At 37.4% G+C, this 19,472-nt stretch overlaps 1 protein-coding gene across 6 annotated transcripts in view; it reads right to left on the bottom strand.

The window, feature by feature from the left end:
- Positions 1-19,472, bottom strand: part of PPP2R3B (protein phosphatase 2 regulatory subunit B''beta) — a 48,593-nt gene that overhangs the window by 11,081 nt on the left and 18,040 nt on the right. For all 6 annotated transcript variants that reach the window (XM_090126382.1, XM_031596163.2, XM_090126395.1 and 3 more), the window contains 4 exons: positions 7,291-7,476; positions 4,961-5,064; positions 4,311-4,413; positions 2,979-3,053 (listed from right to left, as the gene is read on the bottom strand). In XM_090126382.1, the coding sequence (XP_089982508.1) occupies positions 2,979-3,053; positions 4,311-4,413; positions 4,961-5,064; positions 7,291-7,476 (468 nt within the window). The remainder of the gene's footprint in view (positions 1-2,978; positions 3,054-4,310; positions 4,414-4,960; positions 5,065-7,290; positions 7,477-19,472) is intronic.

Below are 19,472 nucleotides of genomic sequence, written 5' to 3'. Positions count from 1 at the left end.
AAATAGAACGGAGTCTGTTTAAAGAAGACCAGAGCACTGAGGGATACCATAACTTCTGATAGCATAATCACAAATACAAGAAACAAACATCTAGCAGGAAGAATACTTCCTGCAGGTGGACAGATAATACATTTTTTCCATTTCATTCTATTTAAAGCTAGACAAAAACTGACAGTAGTTATAAAAAACAGCACAGAAATGATTTCTGAGTAACAAAACTAGTAAGAATGACTTTTCTATGACATAGAAATATGTCATATAAGATATAAGAATCAAAATCATATTTATTCAACTGATTATCCATAAAATCTTTTTAAATCAGTTGCATGTGTAGATCATTTTGATTAATTCACGCATTTAACACAATTTGCTTGGTTTAATTTATAAACATTAGACTTTAAAACACCATTTCTCTGTATCTGAAATATTCATTTCAATTATTTTGACTTAAGCACATGAGCATCTCAAATAATTCATTCACCAGTAACCAGACAAAAAACCTGAGCATATTATGAGCAGTAATTGCTTAACTGGAGATGAATTGTACCCTGCTGATTAGCTAAATACTGAATACTGTATATGTACAGCATTTTATTTGGAACAGTAGTTACTAGCTAAAAGGCAATCTCTTAAGGAATTCCTTCCCTTCTCCAATAAACCCTTTTCCAAACGAAAGGCCTTTTTATTTCAGTTTTTATTACTTCAGATTTAATTGCGTTATTATCAATAGTTTAAAGAAACCAACTGTTTTGAAGTACAAATAGAAGAGCAACTTCTTCCATGAAGTTTTTAAAATAAAGCTTAAGCTGCCCATAAGCAGTAAGTTGCAGCAAGCTCTGCAGCTCATGCTTTGAACAAGAACAGCTGGTTCAATAGATCTAGAAAGGAGAATAGATTGGTCTGCTTTTGGAAGTTAATTAGCCCAATTCTAATTGTGATTTTAGGGAAGGCCCAGTTTTTGGCTTACACTACAAAGCAATTTTTTCTAAAAAGGTTTTGCTTTAGCTTTGCAACTTAATCCATCTGCATGTCATTATCTCATCTGTTATACATTTAACTGGTCTAAAAATAAAAACAAAATTGAATGTTTGCTGGAGACAACTGGGAATAAGCATAAAAAACAGTTTTCCAAAGTGAATCAAAGCACAGTACAAGCCAACTGTTTAAGAATTACTCTCCTTACTGTGCTGCACAACAGTTTCTCATAAGGGAGAAGAAATTGTGGAATACAGAGATTACAGTTTCAAGAATTCACAGGCATATGCACAACGTACTTGCAGACTGAATGCGGTATCACATTTGTCAGGACAAGAGTTTGTAATGTATTTCAGCTTTATCTTGGGCAGAGATGCACCAAACCTTACCTCTAGACCGACCAACCAACATAGACCCCTGCCTAACAGACAGAACCAATTGCTCCCCCTAGACTGACCAACCAACAAGATGCTCTCTTCATTATAGAGTTAAAGGTTACATAAGTGTGAATACAAATATACAGAGAAACACGGCAGAAAAATCTATCATTTAACTTGCAACTGGAAATAATCAGGAGAAGACATTAAATCTTCAACTGTAATGCTTACAACATCCTTTACATAAAGCTTCATGTAGCAAGATTAAAGCTACCTTGAAGACAAGCATAAAACACCTGATTTTATCTCATAGAAAAACCACCTACAGTTATATCAGCAGCAGCTTCCAAGACAGAACTTTAGAAGACCATGTAGGTCAATTTACCAAAAGCAGTTACTCCATCCAGAAATAAGACATGAAATAATGGCAGACAGTCCTCTTGTCATTTTTGACCTGCAGATTGGCATTTCAAATATTCTTACTGTATTCTTACCTATACTGGTATTTTTTCTGGCATTTTGATTACACACGGACTTCTCTTGAAGACTGTACTAAATGTTGTTAGTCAAGTACTTGCACCACTAATTTATTCAACATTGCTAGGCTCAGACCTACTAGAATAAGCTATTCATCCAAAGCAAAGTAGCTAAAAATGGTAAAACCTTTTCCTTCTTATAGCAAGCTTCCACAATTTTTAGCAAAGCAGGCTTTGATACAAACCACAATCTGTTAATAAAGAAAACTACTCACTGTCAGAACATTTCCCTTACTCACATTTGACAAGAAAGCTCTGGGAGCTCATGTAATAATTAAGACAAGAAGCAAAATCTAAAAGAACTGCTTGATAGGGATCTACTTGATAGGCTGGCAGTCTCTCTATGAAGGATAGGAGGAACCAAAACCAAATACTTCAAAAAAAAAAAAAAGATTTTCCACAATTTAGGTCTGGGTCAAACTATAAGCTGCATGTTGTCTTTTTTTTGTTGTTGGGAAGATTTGTTAAACTAGTTTTCACATGCACAGAGACTGAAAGGAATGTTACTCTGTGGAATTTTAATCTTTTGAGACTTCACTGGAATTGGCTGCCTTTGTTTACAATTGAGAAAATTTAATGTCACTGATTTTTCCCTTGTGTACAGAAAGAGTACTTCATTCACATCGCCATAGGAAAAGAGAAATGGAGCTTCCACATCCCTGGAGATGGATGTGGTAAACAGTTTCAGTATTATCTTTATTTTACTTGATGCTGAACATGATCATGTGAACATAGACCTTTCTTTCAAAATTTCATTTAATTAATCCCAGACTACAGTCAAAATTCCAATAGTCTATACTGACAATCAAGTCTTTAAGATAACAATCTGTTCTTTATTTAAATGTTCATCAACTTATTTTACACTTCTACAATTTGGTATTTCTCATCCTTGCATTAAGCTCAACAGTTTCTACTATGATACTCAAGAAATTAATTTTCTTTGCAATATTTCTAGTCATGTTGACATGAAAACTGGCAGCATACTTAACTTTCCCCCCCAAAGGACAAAGATGCTTATACATTTTGTCTAATTTTAGTCATTTTCATACTTAGTTAACCAAAATAGCTTTTCCAAATAAAAAACACTTACCGTGGTAATGTACCGAGAATGAAACTCAGATGCTTCTTTTAAAAATGATAGGCCAGGATGGCTATTTACCACATCCTACATAAAGGAATAACAATATAATGAACAACATCCATTAGTGTCTATATAGAACAACGAACACAGATTAGCAGATATCCTCTTCCTTAACTAAAACAGTTCAAATTAACTACAACAATTAATAATTTCATTTGAAGCACACTGTATGCAAATAACACTGTTGACATTTAAAAAATAAATTATATTTTAAAAGCCATATAAACAGGTGATTTCCCGTATTTCAGATGGACAGAAGATATTGAATAAATTGAACAGACGAATACTACTGATGACTGCAATGCTTGTAATTCTGTGTCTGACGATAGTTCGCTCAAGTCAATTTAGGTTCTAGAAATGTATTTTCTTTGTGCTCTTTGAGAGAAATTGCGTTAGGTCTTGAATACAGAAATCCAGTTTGCCCTCCAAAGGCCCTCCTGAAGTACAAAGGCTGCTCTGAAAGTAATGCCTCTTATTTATTACCATGGTGTTGCTATAACAGGTACAAAGAGCACACTAACACTATCTGATAGAGCAAATTCTCAGCTACCAAACACTGTTTTCAGCACAGTCAGCACCATTAGCTGTGTATTTTTGCCAGCAACGAACAAGAGCCTGCATACTGTGCTTCCAAAAAAAAAAAAAAACAAAAAACCAACCAACATTCGCATGGCTGTCTGGAACATGGCTTGTCTTTCACATCATTGTTGTCACTGCCGAAACACACCACCCACTGCCTCACTGTGCTCACTATCTGGTCTCCATAAACGTTCATTAAGTGTCAATGAATGTCTATGGGTGGCATTTTTTTCTGAAAAGAGAAATTCAGTGACACACATGCTTCATCTGCAATAAACTTCCCTGTTTATTTTGTCAGGCTGCCCATCTGCTGCCATCAGTCGCACAGCAACAAAATGTAACAGAATAATGGTGGGAAATTTCAACCTCTACTGTCATCCCTCCAGTATCCACCCTGACATTGTGTACTAACATATTATATTATGAGACACTGCTTTCACAACAGCCCTTGTAATTTCAACTACCTTTCAAAACCCTAAAAGTTGTCTGATATTCCTGCAAGCAATTTTAGATCCATACATCTTACTATAGGTCTTAAAAGATCTCACTAGTGTGGACCACACAAATCGAGTTACTCTAAAATATTATTAAGCTTTAGTGAAGACCATGAAAATGTACAGTAAGCTCAAAAAAGAAAAAAATTGAAAAAAAGAATTCATAATTTAGTTGTGCTTTCCAGATCTAGTTCTTATTGCAACTTACTTGTAAAAAAGGAATGAAGTCTTCTTGCACTAAGTAGTTGCATCCAGGGTTCATTAGAAGATGAACAAATTTTGCAGCATCGTCATAGCAGGTCTGAAGTATTCTGAAATATAAATATATGCATGTACTACTGTACACAGAAAATTGTTGTTACTACTTCATATGGGCATCCTCTGAGAAAACCTATGAAACAGCAACCACAACATTTAACTCAAAAGTTAGTCACACATGGCAAATTAAGCTATAGGGGAAGTTATCGAGCAGTGTTGTGTGGAATACCCACCTACAAGACAACTGCTTGCATGAGAAAACATTTTCAAGTTAGTACTAGAATGTAAACTAGAAAGAAGCAATTCTGCTCAGAACTGCCACCTGCAAGTTACACCCATGGTTTTTACTTTTCTGATAAATGGCTGGCTATTTATCAAACAATATTTAAAAGTCTTTGATCATAACAAATAAAGATTTGTTTGCTTGTTTTAGAAGTGGTGATATACTTACATTTTCTCACGTACAAGTTTGCTATCAGCAGTTGATTACAGGAAATTCTTTTCTTTCCCTTTACACACTGGATCTCATTCAGAGCTTAAAATACACATTTCAATTAAAGAAATAAAAATATAGCATCTCTGAAAAAGTAATCTACTTACTTCCGCCACATTGCAACAAATTTATGAACTGACACGTATCCCGTTCGTTCACCTCCAGCACAGTAAAACAAAGGACCTTTCCAGTAGAGTGGGCAATCACAAGCCTATAATTAGAGTATACATCAAGTCAACTCATTGATTTTTTATTCGAGAGCTACTCCCTCATTTATAAATCTCTCAAACTAGGTTTTACAAGCATTAAGAAAAAACATTAAGGCAACATCATGGGAGAAACCTTTTAGTAACATTAAACATATCTGCAGGGGATTAAAAGCATTTCTGAACTATATAAACACAGATTATTTATTTATTTATTTTAACTGTTTCTGAAACCAGCTGCACCCTCCAAAATAAGTAGTTTAAAACAACTGCTTTAGGCCAAAGTTCAGTAGAAGAAAGTAAAATATAAGGCAATCCTGCAGCATTCCTAATAGATGAATGCAGTTACATGTTCACGCTCCAAGCAGCTGAAAAGAGTTTATGCTAATAAGCTCTGCTAATGGGAGGATACGTTTAAGTTGTGTAACTGTTCATGCTGTCTCAAACTCTGGGATAACAAAAGTTCTGGATAACAGCTAACATACGTTTGTCTGCTTCAGAAGATATCTCAACTCACAGAATCACAGAATGTCCAGGGTTGGAAAGGATCATGAAGCTCCAACCCCCCTGCCACATGCAGGGCCACCAACCTCCCCATTTAATACTAGACCAGGCTGCCCAGGGCCCCATCCAACCTGGCCTTGAACACCTCCAGGAACGAGGCATCCACAACCTGCCTGGGCAGCCTGTTCCAGCACCTCACCACTCTCTCTGTAAAGAACTTCCCCCAGACATCCAACCTAAATCTTTCCTCCCTCAACTTAAAACCATTTCCCCTTGTCCTGCAGTTATCAACTCTTTCAAAGAGTTGATTCCCCTCCTGTTTGTAGGCTCCCTTTAGGTACTGAAAGGCTGCGATGAGGTCACCCTGCAGCCTTCTTATGTCCAGGCTAAACAAGCCCAGCTCCCTGAGCCTGTCTTGGCAGGGGAGGTGCTCCAGCCCCCCGATCATCTTTGTGGCCCTCCTCTGGACCCTCTCCAACAGCTCCTTGTACTTTCTTGTACAAATTCTCACCTTTGCAACTTTCCCTATCTCATCTGCATCCTTGTACATGCATGCATGCAAATTTTTTATGCCATTTTCAGTAGCAGGTCAGCCTGCACTGAGCATCGTTTGTATGCTTCACAATACTTACTGGGTATACCCTCCACAGTTTCAGAATTCCTATGTACCTACAGTGTTGCTTCTGTGTCTGCTCCAAGCTTCCCCTGTCCTAACAGCTAAGTGCCTTTTACCTAAAACTAACTATGACTTGGAGAGGTCAGATGTGCTAACATCTGAAATTCTCATTTGAAACTCAAATAAAACTCAATACTGTAAGATATGTAAGGTCACTGGAGAAAAAGAACGGATACTTTTCATGCAATACTTCAACTAGCATTTAAAAATACATATTTTAAAAGTTACTCTGACAAAGTTTCCTTGGTCTGAGAGGCTTTCCCCCATCCTTCAAGAGGATGCCTTTCATCATTGACTTGTAGTTGATTGGGCCCTTCCAGCTCTCTTGCTGAAGCATCACATCTACATGGAAAGGAGCTGTGAAACCCTGTGTTTCAGCGTGGCAGTTAAACACTTCTGGTGGGGTAAACTGGCAGTTCATCACTTAATTCTGGTCTACAGAAAAATTTCTATTTTTCTAAACCCTGGATTTGAAATACAAAGTGACAAGAACTGGAATGAGAACCTAAGGCTCATGACCAAGATCAATATTTCAAAAGCTAAAATGTAATGTTAAATCAATTAGTTTATTGTGCTTTACATAACATATGAACAATCTTAGCTACTTTCTAATTCAGTATTTTGTCACTCTACAGTAATTGTAAAATAATTCTTCAATGAGTGAAGAGTTAAGTTCTCAAGTTGCTAAACCATTCTGTATTTCAGCATCTTTAAAATGGATGCTCACGACACTGTCAAATGAGTAAACAGCCTTTGAAAGATTTTATACCAAGGACAGTAACATTTTCATTGCACGACTAATATCATGTAGGTCAGAAATCATCAGGCATATCAATCTATGAACACGTTCGGTTCTATGGTTCATTTCATTCCGTAAGCATAATGTAAGGGCATTTTGAGACATGGTTAATACAAAGATTTCCACACAACTGTCTTACTGGCACTACTTAGTAGGAGATGAATACACACAATGCAAGGAAAAGCACAGAGAATTTACATATTCTTTCCATGGATGTACAGTATTGAAAGCAGTTAGCTAACAAACTCTTACCTTTGCAACTTTCCCCATGTCATCTAAAGTTGCCCTCTCGTTTGGAAACTGTGAGAAAGTTCTCTCAATTTTGGCAATCACAGCATCTATGTTTACTTTTTCCTTAGGACATCCTCGAGGAAAATAGAAAGTTGGAATGGTTTGACTAAGCGATGGTGGCAACGTTTCTTCCTTCTTTGTCTGAACCTATAAATATATATAAATAGATAAATACACATTTGACAGTCAGGTACAATGAAATCATGTATATAACGGGCATCCTCAGATGACTCGATTCTCCTGGTATTATCTGTTACAACACACCTTCAAAGAGATTTTTGATGACAGGCTGAATAAGCTATTTAAGAATGAGAGCACTCTGGAAAAATTCAGGAGTGTTTCCAGCTACTGTCATTTAGAAAGATTTCTGGTACATTATGAAGTTAGTAAGACAATCTCAATCTTCAACCTATCAAGTTTCAAGATTAATACACTAGACAGCTTCTCAAAATCATCTAAAATACTCAGGTTATCAGTTTCAGAAGAAAAATGTTGAGTTCTAGTTTAGCAGACAGGACATGAAAGAATTTTCTTTTCAAATACTTCTAATTTTACAGCTTCGAACTTCAGAAATGAGCATGTCTACTTTGTTACAAGTGATCACCCTGTTTAGTGCAGCTCCAGAGCAGATGCATTTTTTTTGACCCTAAAAATAGTTGATTTTCATAAGTAAATGAGACTGAAGGTTTTATTTTTGTGTGTGTACTGTACACAACTGTGCCATATGAGCCATAAAATGTTTTTCTCAAGAATTTGTGATATCACACTACTAAGAAATAAATTATCAATAACAAGCAAAATTATTTCAACTGATTTAACTCCAGTAAAGACAAGCTTACTTTGTACATAGGTGCAAAAAAAGTCCAATAACACAGAGAAGCAAAGATAGCAAGCACAATAGCAACTCAATATTTGTCATTAAACTAAACCCTTAACCTCAAGGCCACTCTCCAAATGTAAAAACAATGGTTAATGCTATATGATAGCTTATTCTAGGGTAAATATGCTGAAGATTCTGAATTACATTTCATTTCCAAGCAGAATTAAAGGGGAAAAAAAATAAAAAGACAACTCAAAGAACCATTCTTTTACTTCCTAGCATCATTGCAATGGGCCTGTAAAGATGCTCATCCTTAAGCATGAAAAAAATAAGGACTTATGGAGAACACTTTTTATTTTTCAGGGTTCCAACGCAGAAGCTTTTAATGGAAAACAACATGTGCCAAAATAGTCTGAATTAACCTCTTTCCCCTCCTCTAAACCAGTGTTCCTGTTCCCAGTTGCTGAAGTTCCTCACTTGAGTTACAGGTTTCATTGCCTAAAGGAAAATCATACCTCGAAGCTGTGAAAACTAAAGTCAGACAACATCTATCATTTTCTAAGAATCCAGTAAATTACAATTTTTGATACCTCCTCATTATTTTAGAGTCCTACTGAATAAGATTTCCATTTAGAACAAAAGTGCCATGAGGTATCAAAAATCCTTTCTAACTATAGACTCTCAAATTTTGGGAAGGAATTAAGGCAGCAAAATTTTAACCTTCAAAGCACCATTACCTTCAGCACTACAAATAACATAAGTGATTGGGTTAATACCTTGTTTAGGTCTAGGAATCCAGCTCAACACACCAGCACTTTTAGTGTGGCTGTTGCAGCTTCCCGATGCAAAGGCATACTAAAGACTTTCTCCTTGGATTGGTACTATGGAGTCACATAGCTAACATGCTCTCAAGCAATTAAATCTTCTACTTAACAATTCCCAAGTCTTCTGTTTGTTCCAGAGAGCTAAGTTACTTTATTTTCCCTTCTCCCCATTTACCCGAGCTGCTCCCCCCCAAAATTGCTCAAGTTGCCACAAAGGAGCAAGTGTTAATGTGTCTGCTGAGTGAGACAGTCCCATCTGAGCTGAGGACAGGTATCCATTACAGACTGCTAATGTGCCCTCCGTGTTTCAGGTAACATGAGGTAAATCAGTATTTTGAGAAAACCTCAGACAGACAGGAAAGGCATTTCAAAATCCATGGCTATGAAAGCATAGAGCTTCAGATCAAAAGAGAAGTTTCTTTTAAAAGGAAAAGTAGGGGCAGAGAGAAAACTAAATAGGAAAAGGTCCCAGGAGGAGGAAGGTTATCAACAGAACTATTTGTCCTTTTGAAATTCTGTGTTCTTTTCAGAAACTAATCATTTACTGCAGGTATCTTGGTCTACAACATAATAAATTACTTCCATTAGACGAGGTTAAAAGCTGCTCTTAAATGCATGTGGAAATCTCAGTGCAGGAATTGCAGTAAGAACTGTTCTAGTACATGCAGCTCGCTTGGACATTAAGTGAGAGTTACACAGTAGAGGTTTTTATTTATGTTAATTACTTTGTCCATTGTAAATATGTGCCAAATAGTGATTATGAGGAAGAAGATAAGGAACAGGTTCAGAACTGAAGATAGAAGTATGTGTAGGAATTTGCTTTTCCTAAGATTCAAGAGTTATGTTTAGGTCTCATTTTGAATTCAGCTCGTTTAGTTAATATCAGTAATTAATCTGTAGAACTGTATATATTATCTTCAGTTGAAGTATAGACACACTGCCCTTGCAAAATAAAAGCCCTCTTCCTATTTTGAAGGATATTGTCCATTACTACATGCTGGTTTCTCAAAGTAGGTAAAAGGAGAAATCAAAAATGTTTTGTTTGCTTTAGAAAGCCTAAGATCTGCCTTTCTGGAAGATTGATTTGGTATCTGCATACAGGCATCTCATGAGAATACCATCTAGGGGACAATGCAAACTGACACAGAATATTCCCTGTGCCCTCCAGCAGCCAGCTCAGAGCACAGCTCTCACACGGTATCTGCCATGTGGATGTTCTCAGCACACTAACACTTCCTAAATGCCACTAGCAACTTGCTACTGGACAACTGAACTGTGCTGTTAACATCAGTCAACACGGGGATAAGAGCCTGCACCAAAGAAAGAAACAGGTCATCCAAAACGAGCTGCTCCAGCTAATGCACTACAAAGCTAGCATTACACCTCCTCCCTCTCCTCGCCTTCCCAAGAAGGGCCAAGGATTCTTCTCTTCCCTCAGCCTGAGCTCCGCTGAGGACTGAAAGGCTTCCAGTACAGCTGAGACTGCTCTGCTGCGTGCACTTAATGAGGGAAAGTGTGAAGGGCTCAAAGTGCCACTGCTTTCTAGAATTTCAGCTAGATCCTTCTGTAGATGTGAAGGGAGACAACTGTTATTTCAGGGCAGCCAAAATGCTTAGTTGTGTGAGATTAAGCTCTTTGAAAATGAATTACAACTAGCCAGGGAATTTCTCCATTAGCAATAACTGCTAGAAGTCTCCTAATGGAGAGTCTTTGAACTGAAAAACTGAGCAACAGTTATTCTTTTTATGAAACTATTCCACTTCGGTGGTCAGTTTAATGCTTGAAAACCGACCTATATTCTCTTATGGCTTTGAGTTAAAAGCTTCAATACTAGTATTAGTAAGCTAAATTGCCATAAGAGACCAGTTTGGTAAGTTTCACGTAACCTGCCATGGCACATGAACTGTAATATCCTTGCTCATAGATTATGAGCTAAAGATTATGGCTGTATAAGCTTACAAATAACTCACCCAAGCAAATGTCTGCTGAAGCCTCAGACTCAAAGATGCATTCACTTTTCAATAAGTGTATCGGAGTCCAGAATCTGTAACTTCATTATAAAGTTGCCACTGCAGTTAAAGTTTTATGCTTGAAGATGAAGAGTGTGGGTTCCCCCCTAAAATTTCTATATAGTGCAAAATTTATGTAAGATTTGTCTATAAAGAAAATTCAAGAAAACCTTTAAAACACTATCAGTTTTCATTCCTAACCTACACCAGCTTAAGAACTGTCCAGTTATCCAATGGTTATTTGCCTTGACTTTTACAAAGGAAGTGAAAATTTATATCCTAGTAGCATCACTGTTCAATGGGCAAACTTCTTGTTTTATTTTGCAACTCTCCAGATCCTTTATCAGTTGTTGTAAGCGCAAGCAAAAGAAAACATCATAATTAAAATATAGCAATACGTTAGCAAATGGATAGCCTTCACTCCAACTGAGAGAAGTTCTGTCTCCTTCTTTGTCCTCTTGCATCTACCAAAAGATGAGAAGCACTCAGCAGTTAACTTGGTTCTAAGCAAAAATGAAGACAGAAGGCTTTTAAAATATCATTTTTCCTCTCCTTAATGAAAGAGATGGAACTACAATGGAGCCTTCAGTGACTGTACATACTTTCAAAACTAGGCAAGCTGAGTGAAACATTGCCTAAAGTGCTACTGGAAAAGTAGCTGGTAATAAAGGATAATTTTACCTACCAAATAAGTAGAAGTTTGGCTCAAGACTTAAGTTTTTAACTGGGGAAGTTACCAAAAAAGAGCAGAATGTTGCAGCTAACTGTGTTGTGCATAAACAATTCTAGCTCTTCTATAGACTGAATCTTCTATTATTGCATATCACATTGCATGCAAGTATTACCTGGGTATAACAGAGTGCATAACGAGGTAGGAAGATTTACTGCAGAGGTGTACCATTTGGCTCTTTAAATTCTAACTTTGCCATAACCCACACTTAGAAGAACTATGAAGCAGCCAGCAAGAAAATGAGGACATTGCAGGAGGTTCCCTTCTTCAATTGATACGACAACAAACAGAAGTCAAGACTCAAAGAGCAGCACGAATTTAAATTATAAAACAAACAAAAAAATTGGTAGTCACCCACTTAGAAGCCAGAGTAAATTATTACAGAATACAGGCGTTCTGTGGTCTATCAAAGCTACAAGGTAACAGTGAACGTAAAAAACAGTTACCTGTAAGAAAGCTGGAAAGGATTATTGGAAAGGATTAAGCACCTCACCAGCCTTCCTGCCTCCCCAGTCTTCCATAGCAATCTGAAGAATAAAGTTCCAGGAATATTTCTGCTTTATTTGATTATACAGTGAAACTCTGCATTTCTTTCTAGACAAGCAAGTGACAAGATCAGTAAGTTTTATGGAATGCAAACTGTGAAAACACCAGATTTAAGGTTCACACTACTATAAAACCAGTTCAGACCATCTGCAAGGAAAACACTAATTTCAGCAGTCTGTTCCAAACTCCCGTGTATTTTGGTATAATAAAATTCCTTCAAAGATCTGCTTCAGGACAGGTAAGTCAACTTAATTCTAGAATTACTCCAAGGACAAGCCCAGGAAAACTTATTTTCTGTAACATCATCTTGCTTGATCTTGTAATAGACATTTGGATTTCCAATTATCTGTTTTAAAGCAGTGATGTTTTTCCCCTGTTCTAGCCAAACCATACTGACAGATTTATTATTCCAAGAACTTACTGGCTGTATTATTTCCCATTCAGCCTCATACGCTTAACAAGAGACTCCTTTGACAATTTAAAGCTTTCAAAACTTTTTTTTCTCAGGCAGACTCTTTCTGTAAAATCTAGCTACTGCTCTGAAAAATAGCTTGAGAACAGTAATTTAGTCTGAAAGCTTACAATGAAGTTTCACAGCATGGCATCAAGGCAAGCCAATCCACAGTATCCCTGTACCTCCTGATTCTAGAGCTTACTGACCTTTGTGCCTGTACCAGTGGTAGCACAGAGCAGTGGAGCCCTGAGGCACCAAGATTGCTGAAAAGCAACCTTACACTTACTTGCTCTCATCTGGTTTCCCCACAGTTGGTGCCATTTAGAAGCAACATGATTCTAACTTCAGGAAGATAAGAGGAACACTAAGGTGATTTTGTTTGAAATAAGCCTACGTTACTTGTAAAACTATGCTAAGATGGCATTTAATTTCAACATAATCAGAAATCTAAAATGCGCATGGATGGCCAAGCTTAGAGACACATCTACAGAGAATGAGCCTATGCCAAAAATGGTGTCAGGCAGTACGTGCAAAAGTCCTCTTGAAACAAATGCTTTAGTCCCAGTTGCTTCTTCCAAGCCTTCGGTTATTATGTGGCAGCTGTTTTTGGACATGCTATAAAAACTAATTTTATCATACATGCTCTTCTTTCCACAGTAAGAGATAAACATCTATTAATTTTAGCCCTGACAGAGTTTTAAATTGGCTTGCTTTTGCTGTTAGTGTTAACTCAGATCAGTCCCCTGATCCAGTTTGGCCTGTAGTCACTTGAAATTAGTGCTACAGTGAGTGAAAGGCAATAGAAAAAGGAATACACTATTCCATAAAGCCATATGCTGTCAGGAAGAAGAAAAGTACTTTAAGTTACACTGCTTCTGATTTTATACATATTGATCCCATGAATCAATATAAGGAAACAACTGTTCCGTAACTCACCCAGCACAGTCCGTGTTGCAGTTCTTAGTTCACCTTGAAATTCTGCCCTGGCAAATACTTTGGGTGTCTCCTGATGCTGTGCCAGGTTTTGCACTCTCTCATTATTACAGATTGACTGTTATCGTTCTCATCTGATTTATGCATGTTCTTGGCAGTTGACCCTCAAGAATATTTCTATAAAAAAGGGTATGGTCTTTTGGCTTTGTCATTCAGTACAAACGAGAGCCCCTAATTTTAAAGTGACTTTACTCCAACAACTGAGCCATCTATCACACTGTCCCATTTTGGCAGAACTGAAGCAGTCTGGAGTTTCTGGAATTGACACCTTCTGGAATTTACACTAGTAAATATGAAGTCTAAGGAAGACTCTAGACTTACACTGCAACTTGCAGTTGCAAGTATGAAATTAGAACTAGAGTATCACATCCTAAAAAATATATTCAATTTCTTATTTGCTGTAAGTGCACACAACCAACTCTGATAAAGGACAACCTTTCACATAACTCTGTCAGCTTCATTGTGTTCAGAGGCTCATAGTGCAGATACTTAACATAAGCTTGAGATCAAGCAGTTGATGAACCTAATTGGTCTGAACCGTCTTCCATTTGCTAAGGTCAGGCAAAACCCTTACTGTTTTGACAGCTGGTGGCCAAATAGCAAATAGAAAGCTCAGAAAACCTGATTTGTATGATTTTACTTACTTTTAAACACTCAACATCAAATCTTATTGTACTTCTAGTGCAGTAACACACTTCTCATGCGGTCCATGCCAAGAGCAAGTATCAACTTCAGATATTTCAGAAAAATCTGTCTACTGTGTTGCAGAGATATGAATCTACATTAATTCTACGATTTAACATTAGAAAATCCATCTTATTAACAAACTAGAATAATATTTATTTTCTCACTGAAATAATGTTGGTGTGGCAGCTTGTGATTTTGAGGAAAAGAGATGTTAATTGCTTGCTAGATGAATCAAATTTCTCCCCCTTTTCAGTCTCAAGATAGCAGAGTAACAAGCACTTCAGCTATTTACTCTTTATCACATCATAGCTAGAGAAAGAAGTTTGAGTGAAATTGCCATGGCAAGCACCACTGCTGCATAGGCTTAGAAGTCTTACTAAAGCTTAAAAAAATTGCTCCAAAACGTTTTGATACCTGTAGAACTATCAGTAATTCTTTTCTCCTTTGATTTATCAAGCCACACTTCAACAGTCAACACAAGCCCCGTGAGAAAGCCACTGAATAGAAATCTACGTTAAAAAGTCTAAGTATTTTAGCAGAGCATGCACTGTCCTGATCATCTGCACAGGTTTATTTGGGATAGCATGTTAATTCTCTTGTAGGAGGAGATAGTAGGTAGCGGAATCCAGGAAAAGTTTCCACCTAGAGCTATGAAATACATTCCATACATAACATCTTGTGCAATAAAAATACATTCAGTGGGAAGCACGCCACCTCGGACAAGATGTATTACATCCACATACGCAGAAGTAACGTGGAATAAACATGCAAGCACAGGGGAAGTTTTCAAATGACCAAAACATGATTTTAATTAGTATCTCCATCAGAGGTACATTAACATCACTTTTCTGCATGATACCTAACCATTAAGGCACATGCTTGCCAGTCTCCTCGCTTTCAGTATTGTAGACACTGCACTAACAGATTTCATACCTGAGTTCCGCAACTATGATTCTGGAAATTAAAAGACAATCCTGATTTGGTAGGTTTGGTAGCAATTTGGTATAGCTGAAACCAAGTAATGCAGTCCTGCTACTGCAAACACATTATTGCTGTAGAAACTCCCCCAGGTATGGCTGCCTTTATCTATTTTTTTGCGTAGTTACATAGAACTTCAGCAATAAAAAAGTCCTTCAGTTAGAAAGAGTGTCATGATTTATTCAGAAATGCCTTGGGATGGGGCACAAGTGGAATAGCAGAAGGAAGAGGTAGTTACATTCTGTTCATGTGCTTGTGGCTTTTGGGGGAGAAGGTATCTCACATGTCAGCGAGAAATTTGCTTTATTTACTGACAGAACTTTTACCAAAGCCTTTGGATGTAGTAGAATCCTTTAAGAGCTTGCAGTGACTAACCAACGAAAACACATTTTGCTTCCTCTGCCTATTCTGAAAATGATAATGGATTATAGAATGGGGAGAAGGGAGAAAAAAAGCATCAAAAAAATCCAGGTAAAGAAAGGCAACCTCTACTATATTTTGTGCTAAGACAGAAGTAGTACAACAGCGCTAATGGCTGTGAATTGTTATCAGGCACTCTCCATTTTATGAACTATGTCAAATGAAGCATCCAAGTCAATAACGTACCCAATTTTTCATATAGTTGCAGCTTTCTTAGAAAATACTTTGATCACAGGTTAAATCAGTATTCCTATTTTTTAACTGGCACATTCTGTCACCTCAACTGTTTTCAGGAGACTAGCTGCTAAGACCCTCCTAGTACATAATCATTTTGATTGTACACAGCTAGCAGATCACACTGGGACTCACTACCTGCAAAGGAGTCATGACTGACTAAACATCATTTTAATGGGGAAAAACTGACAGTCAGTTACCTCAGGCAATTCTAACATTTGTCTATGGAAAACAGCCCTTGACAGGACAGGCCATCAGTTCAACATCAGAAGTAACAAATAGGGCTAAGACAGACATCCACTTAATTTGTAAACTCTGCAGCCTTCCGTGTTTACAACAAATTTCAGTCACTCAATGCAACTGAGCTTAGAAAAAATCTACTCAAGAAAAATTATCAAATAAACTCAGCCTCATTACAGAGCTGCAGTCAGCAATTGCAGTAAGTGTCCTGTTAGCTTCAGTCTGGAAATGCCCCAACCAATTCTGATTCAGATGACTGTGAAAGCAATCACATATCTCTCTGATCATATAAAAGTCGAAAGATATTTTACAGAAGTGTAACAAACTGTTTCAGGCTTTCTAGGAAACAAACTGGTACCACTGACAGAGGACACATACTGTTAGCAATGTTAGTGATTATAAAGGTAAGGGTATGTTATAATGGAGAAAAGGCAGTAAAACTTTTATTCCAAGAGGGAAAAGTACATGAGAACTCCTCAATCTCTGAATTGTTGGGTCAGGATTTATCTGCAGAAGGTACAGACATTTACACTTCATCACAACGCAAGTCAGGCAAGCTGTAAGCACCATATTGGCTTTTCTACAGAAGCAATACACATCTGCATAAATTTAGTGCCAGCCACAAGCAGGTAAGGAAGGTGCTGCCACAATGGAGCCAGTACATTTGAAGCTCGTACCAGGAGTCTCTATTGCAAAAGTGAGAAAAAAACATCAGTTTGCTTACAGCTTCCTCTAAACAGCTAAAGCCTAAGGCTTGGCAAGCCATTAGTGATGCACCATTTATGGGAAACCTCTCATCTTAACAAGGCAGTCTCTGTGGGCAGCATGGATGTTTTCATTCTGTCTTAAATGCTGGCATCTGCTGTAATAAATTGGCATTATATCAACAAACTAATATCACGCATAGCTATCAGCTAGAGTCAGACTCCTATTTCCCATCCCCCCCCAAAACACTTTTTGTTCTACTCCTCCATCCACCCCCCAAAAGCTGCTAATGGGTTTCCAAACGAAGATTATGGTAGAAAAAGACCCTGTTAGGAAAACTGGCTTATTGGAGACCTCTAACTAATACATAAGTGACTTCTAATGACTACAGATGTAAAACCAACTGCCTCAATGAAGCTTCTCGAAATTTACTTTCTCTCAGAAGTTGGAACATTATATTAATCACTAGAAGAATCAGTGCACTGCAGCACAACCACACATCAGCACAGCACACATTAACTCCCACAGGCTCTGTATCTGTTGTCATTATAAACGTGCCAAAGCAGTTTAAAGAACACGTTGCTAACAGAGGAGTGCAAAAGCAATCAAGAGGCACTAACATCTAACTTCACTCAGGAGGAAAGCTAATCTTGTAGGCACAGTGGAGAAGTTGAAATATCTCACATTCAGCTGACATAAATAGCACGCGTAAGCAGCATTTGGTATCATTAACAGGTGGCCACAGAACCAAAGGCTTGCCATTTCCACGCTGAGGTGTGACGCATTCAGCTGTGGGGATCACCAAGCAGTAACAGCAGCTGAAGGCATGATGCAGTTAAAATATCAGAGAACATGCCAGCATTGGTCCTGGAACTGAAATTTAAAGGATTAATTCAAGATTTAGGGCAATTTTCCAGTTTTTAAATAATCACATTCAGCATGAATTTATTTGGCTTTTAAAAAGCCCAGTTTTCACATTAAAACTCACCTGATTTACACCACAGCAGTATGAGATTAAATAAAAAAATACAGAACCACCGATTTTCCTAGTTTAACTAACACTAAGGTACACATACGTAAGCATGTACACATATGTAAGCACATAGATATATTTTATTCTGCTAATATTTTGTTTTCAACTTCAGATGTATTTTCTTCAAATAGCCTGGGTAATGATCCTGCTTACATTCCAGTTCTGACAGGTAGGGATGTCACCAGCTGGTGGCTAGAATACCCAGCTCTGCTACCAGCTGGTAATAAGCCTTTCAGTTCACATCTTTAAGTTGCCAGTCCATTTGACATAGTGATAGTTTCCCTCCAAAGTTTCAGAGAAATTGATGAGCAAGATGGACACAGCGTGTCTTCAAGTGCTACATTTTCAGTTCACTATATTCTGGAGATATAAAATTGTCTGAAAATGGTCATTCTAACAGCCAATGTGAGAAGATGAATTCACATTCAATTTAGTTCTGTTCAAAATCAACTACTCAAAAACTCAGTTCCCCAAAACACAGAGCACTCCAACAGCTGTATGTTGTTTTTACCCTGTTCTTGAGGAACTGATTTTCCCAGGAAGCCCTGTTTTGCTCAGTTTTATCAATTTCCATCAATAAATGCAACCCCATCTCACCATTGGTTGCCTATTTAAAGATGTACATACAGCTAGTTTGCTACACTCTTTTTCCAAAAGGCAGAGGACTATCTACAAATAACCTGTGTGGCTCTACGCAAAAACTACTGCTTCAGGATTCCTGGAGTATGTGCAAGACCCACAATCACTCCAAAACACCTCAGAGCAGATGTAAAGCCACACATTCCATCTCAATATCCACTACCATTACTCTTTAAGAGGTTAGCTCCACAGCACTAAACATCCTAACAAGAATCTGACATTTGTCTAACGATTTACCAAAACTTCATTGATGGGAATGTTACAAAGGTATAGTAAGAGTACAGAAAAATAGGTTGACCTTCATTTCTGCTCGATTTTACATCAGATACATGAACTGTCTGCTCTGCCTGGAAGCCAACACTGCAGTAGCATAGGAAACTAAACTCTGATGGCAATGAAATTCAGCAACTGTAGATCAAGTTGTTCTACAAGGAGTCTAAGCAATTTTTCATTTCAACATGAAATTTCTTTAAAGATTATGTAGTAGAAGATAAACAACTGCTCTTTGAAATGCACTTGACCCATGAGGCACAACTTGAAATTAATATTAGTGTCAAGTAAACAAACTTTCCACACCAACAGTTAGCAACACTTTTTTTTTTTTTACTTCCAAGAAGTTCTCCTTAGTACTATGAAGTAGAAGGAAAGTACCATTTAATGAGGAACCTCAAATGAAATATATCAAATTGAGCAAAGAAAAATGCAAGATTAATTTTACACTCCTATTAAGCCTGTTCTGCCCACACAATATTGTCTGTAATACAATTAAGTGGCCAAAGGTAGATTATGCTACAATTGCCATTTACCAAGAAAGTGCAAAGCCAGTTAAAA

This window comes from Phasianus colchicus, chromosome 1, assembly GCF_987193195.1.
Source record: "Phasianus colchicus chromosome 1, bPhaCol1.hap1.1, whole genome shotgun sequence".
NCBI classification, from domain to species: domain Eukaryota; kingdom Metazoa; phylum Chordata; class Aves; order Galliformes; family Phasianidae; genus Phasianus; species Phasianus colchicus.
The sequence above is the reverse complement of the archived record's forward strand: the minus strand, read 5'-3'. Positions and strand labels throughout refer to the sequence as shown.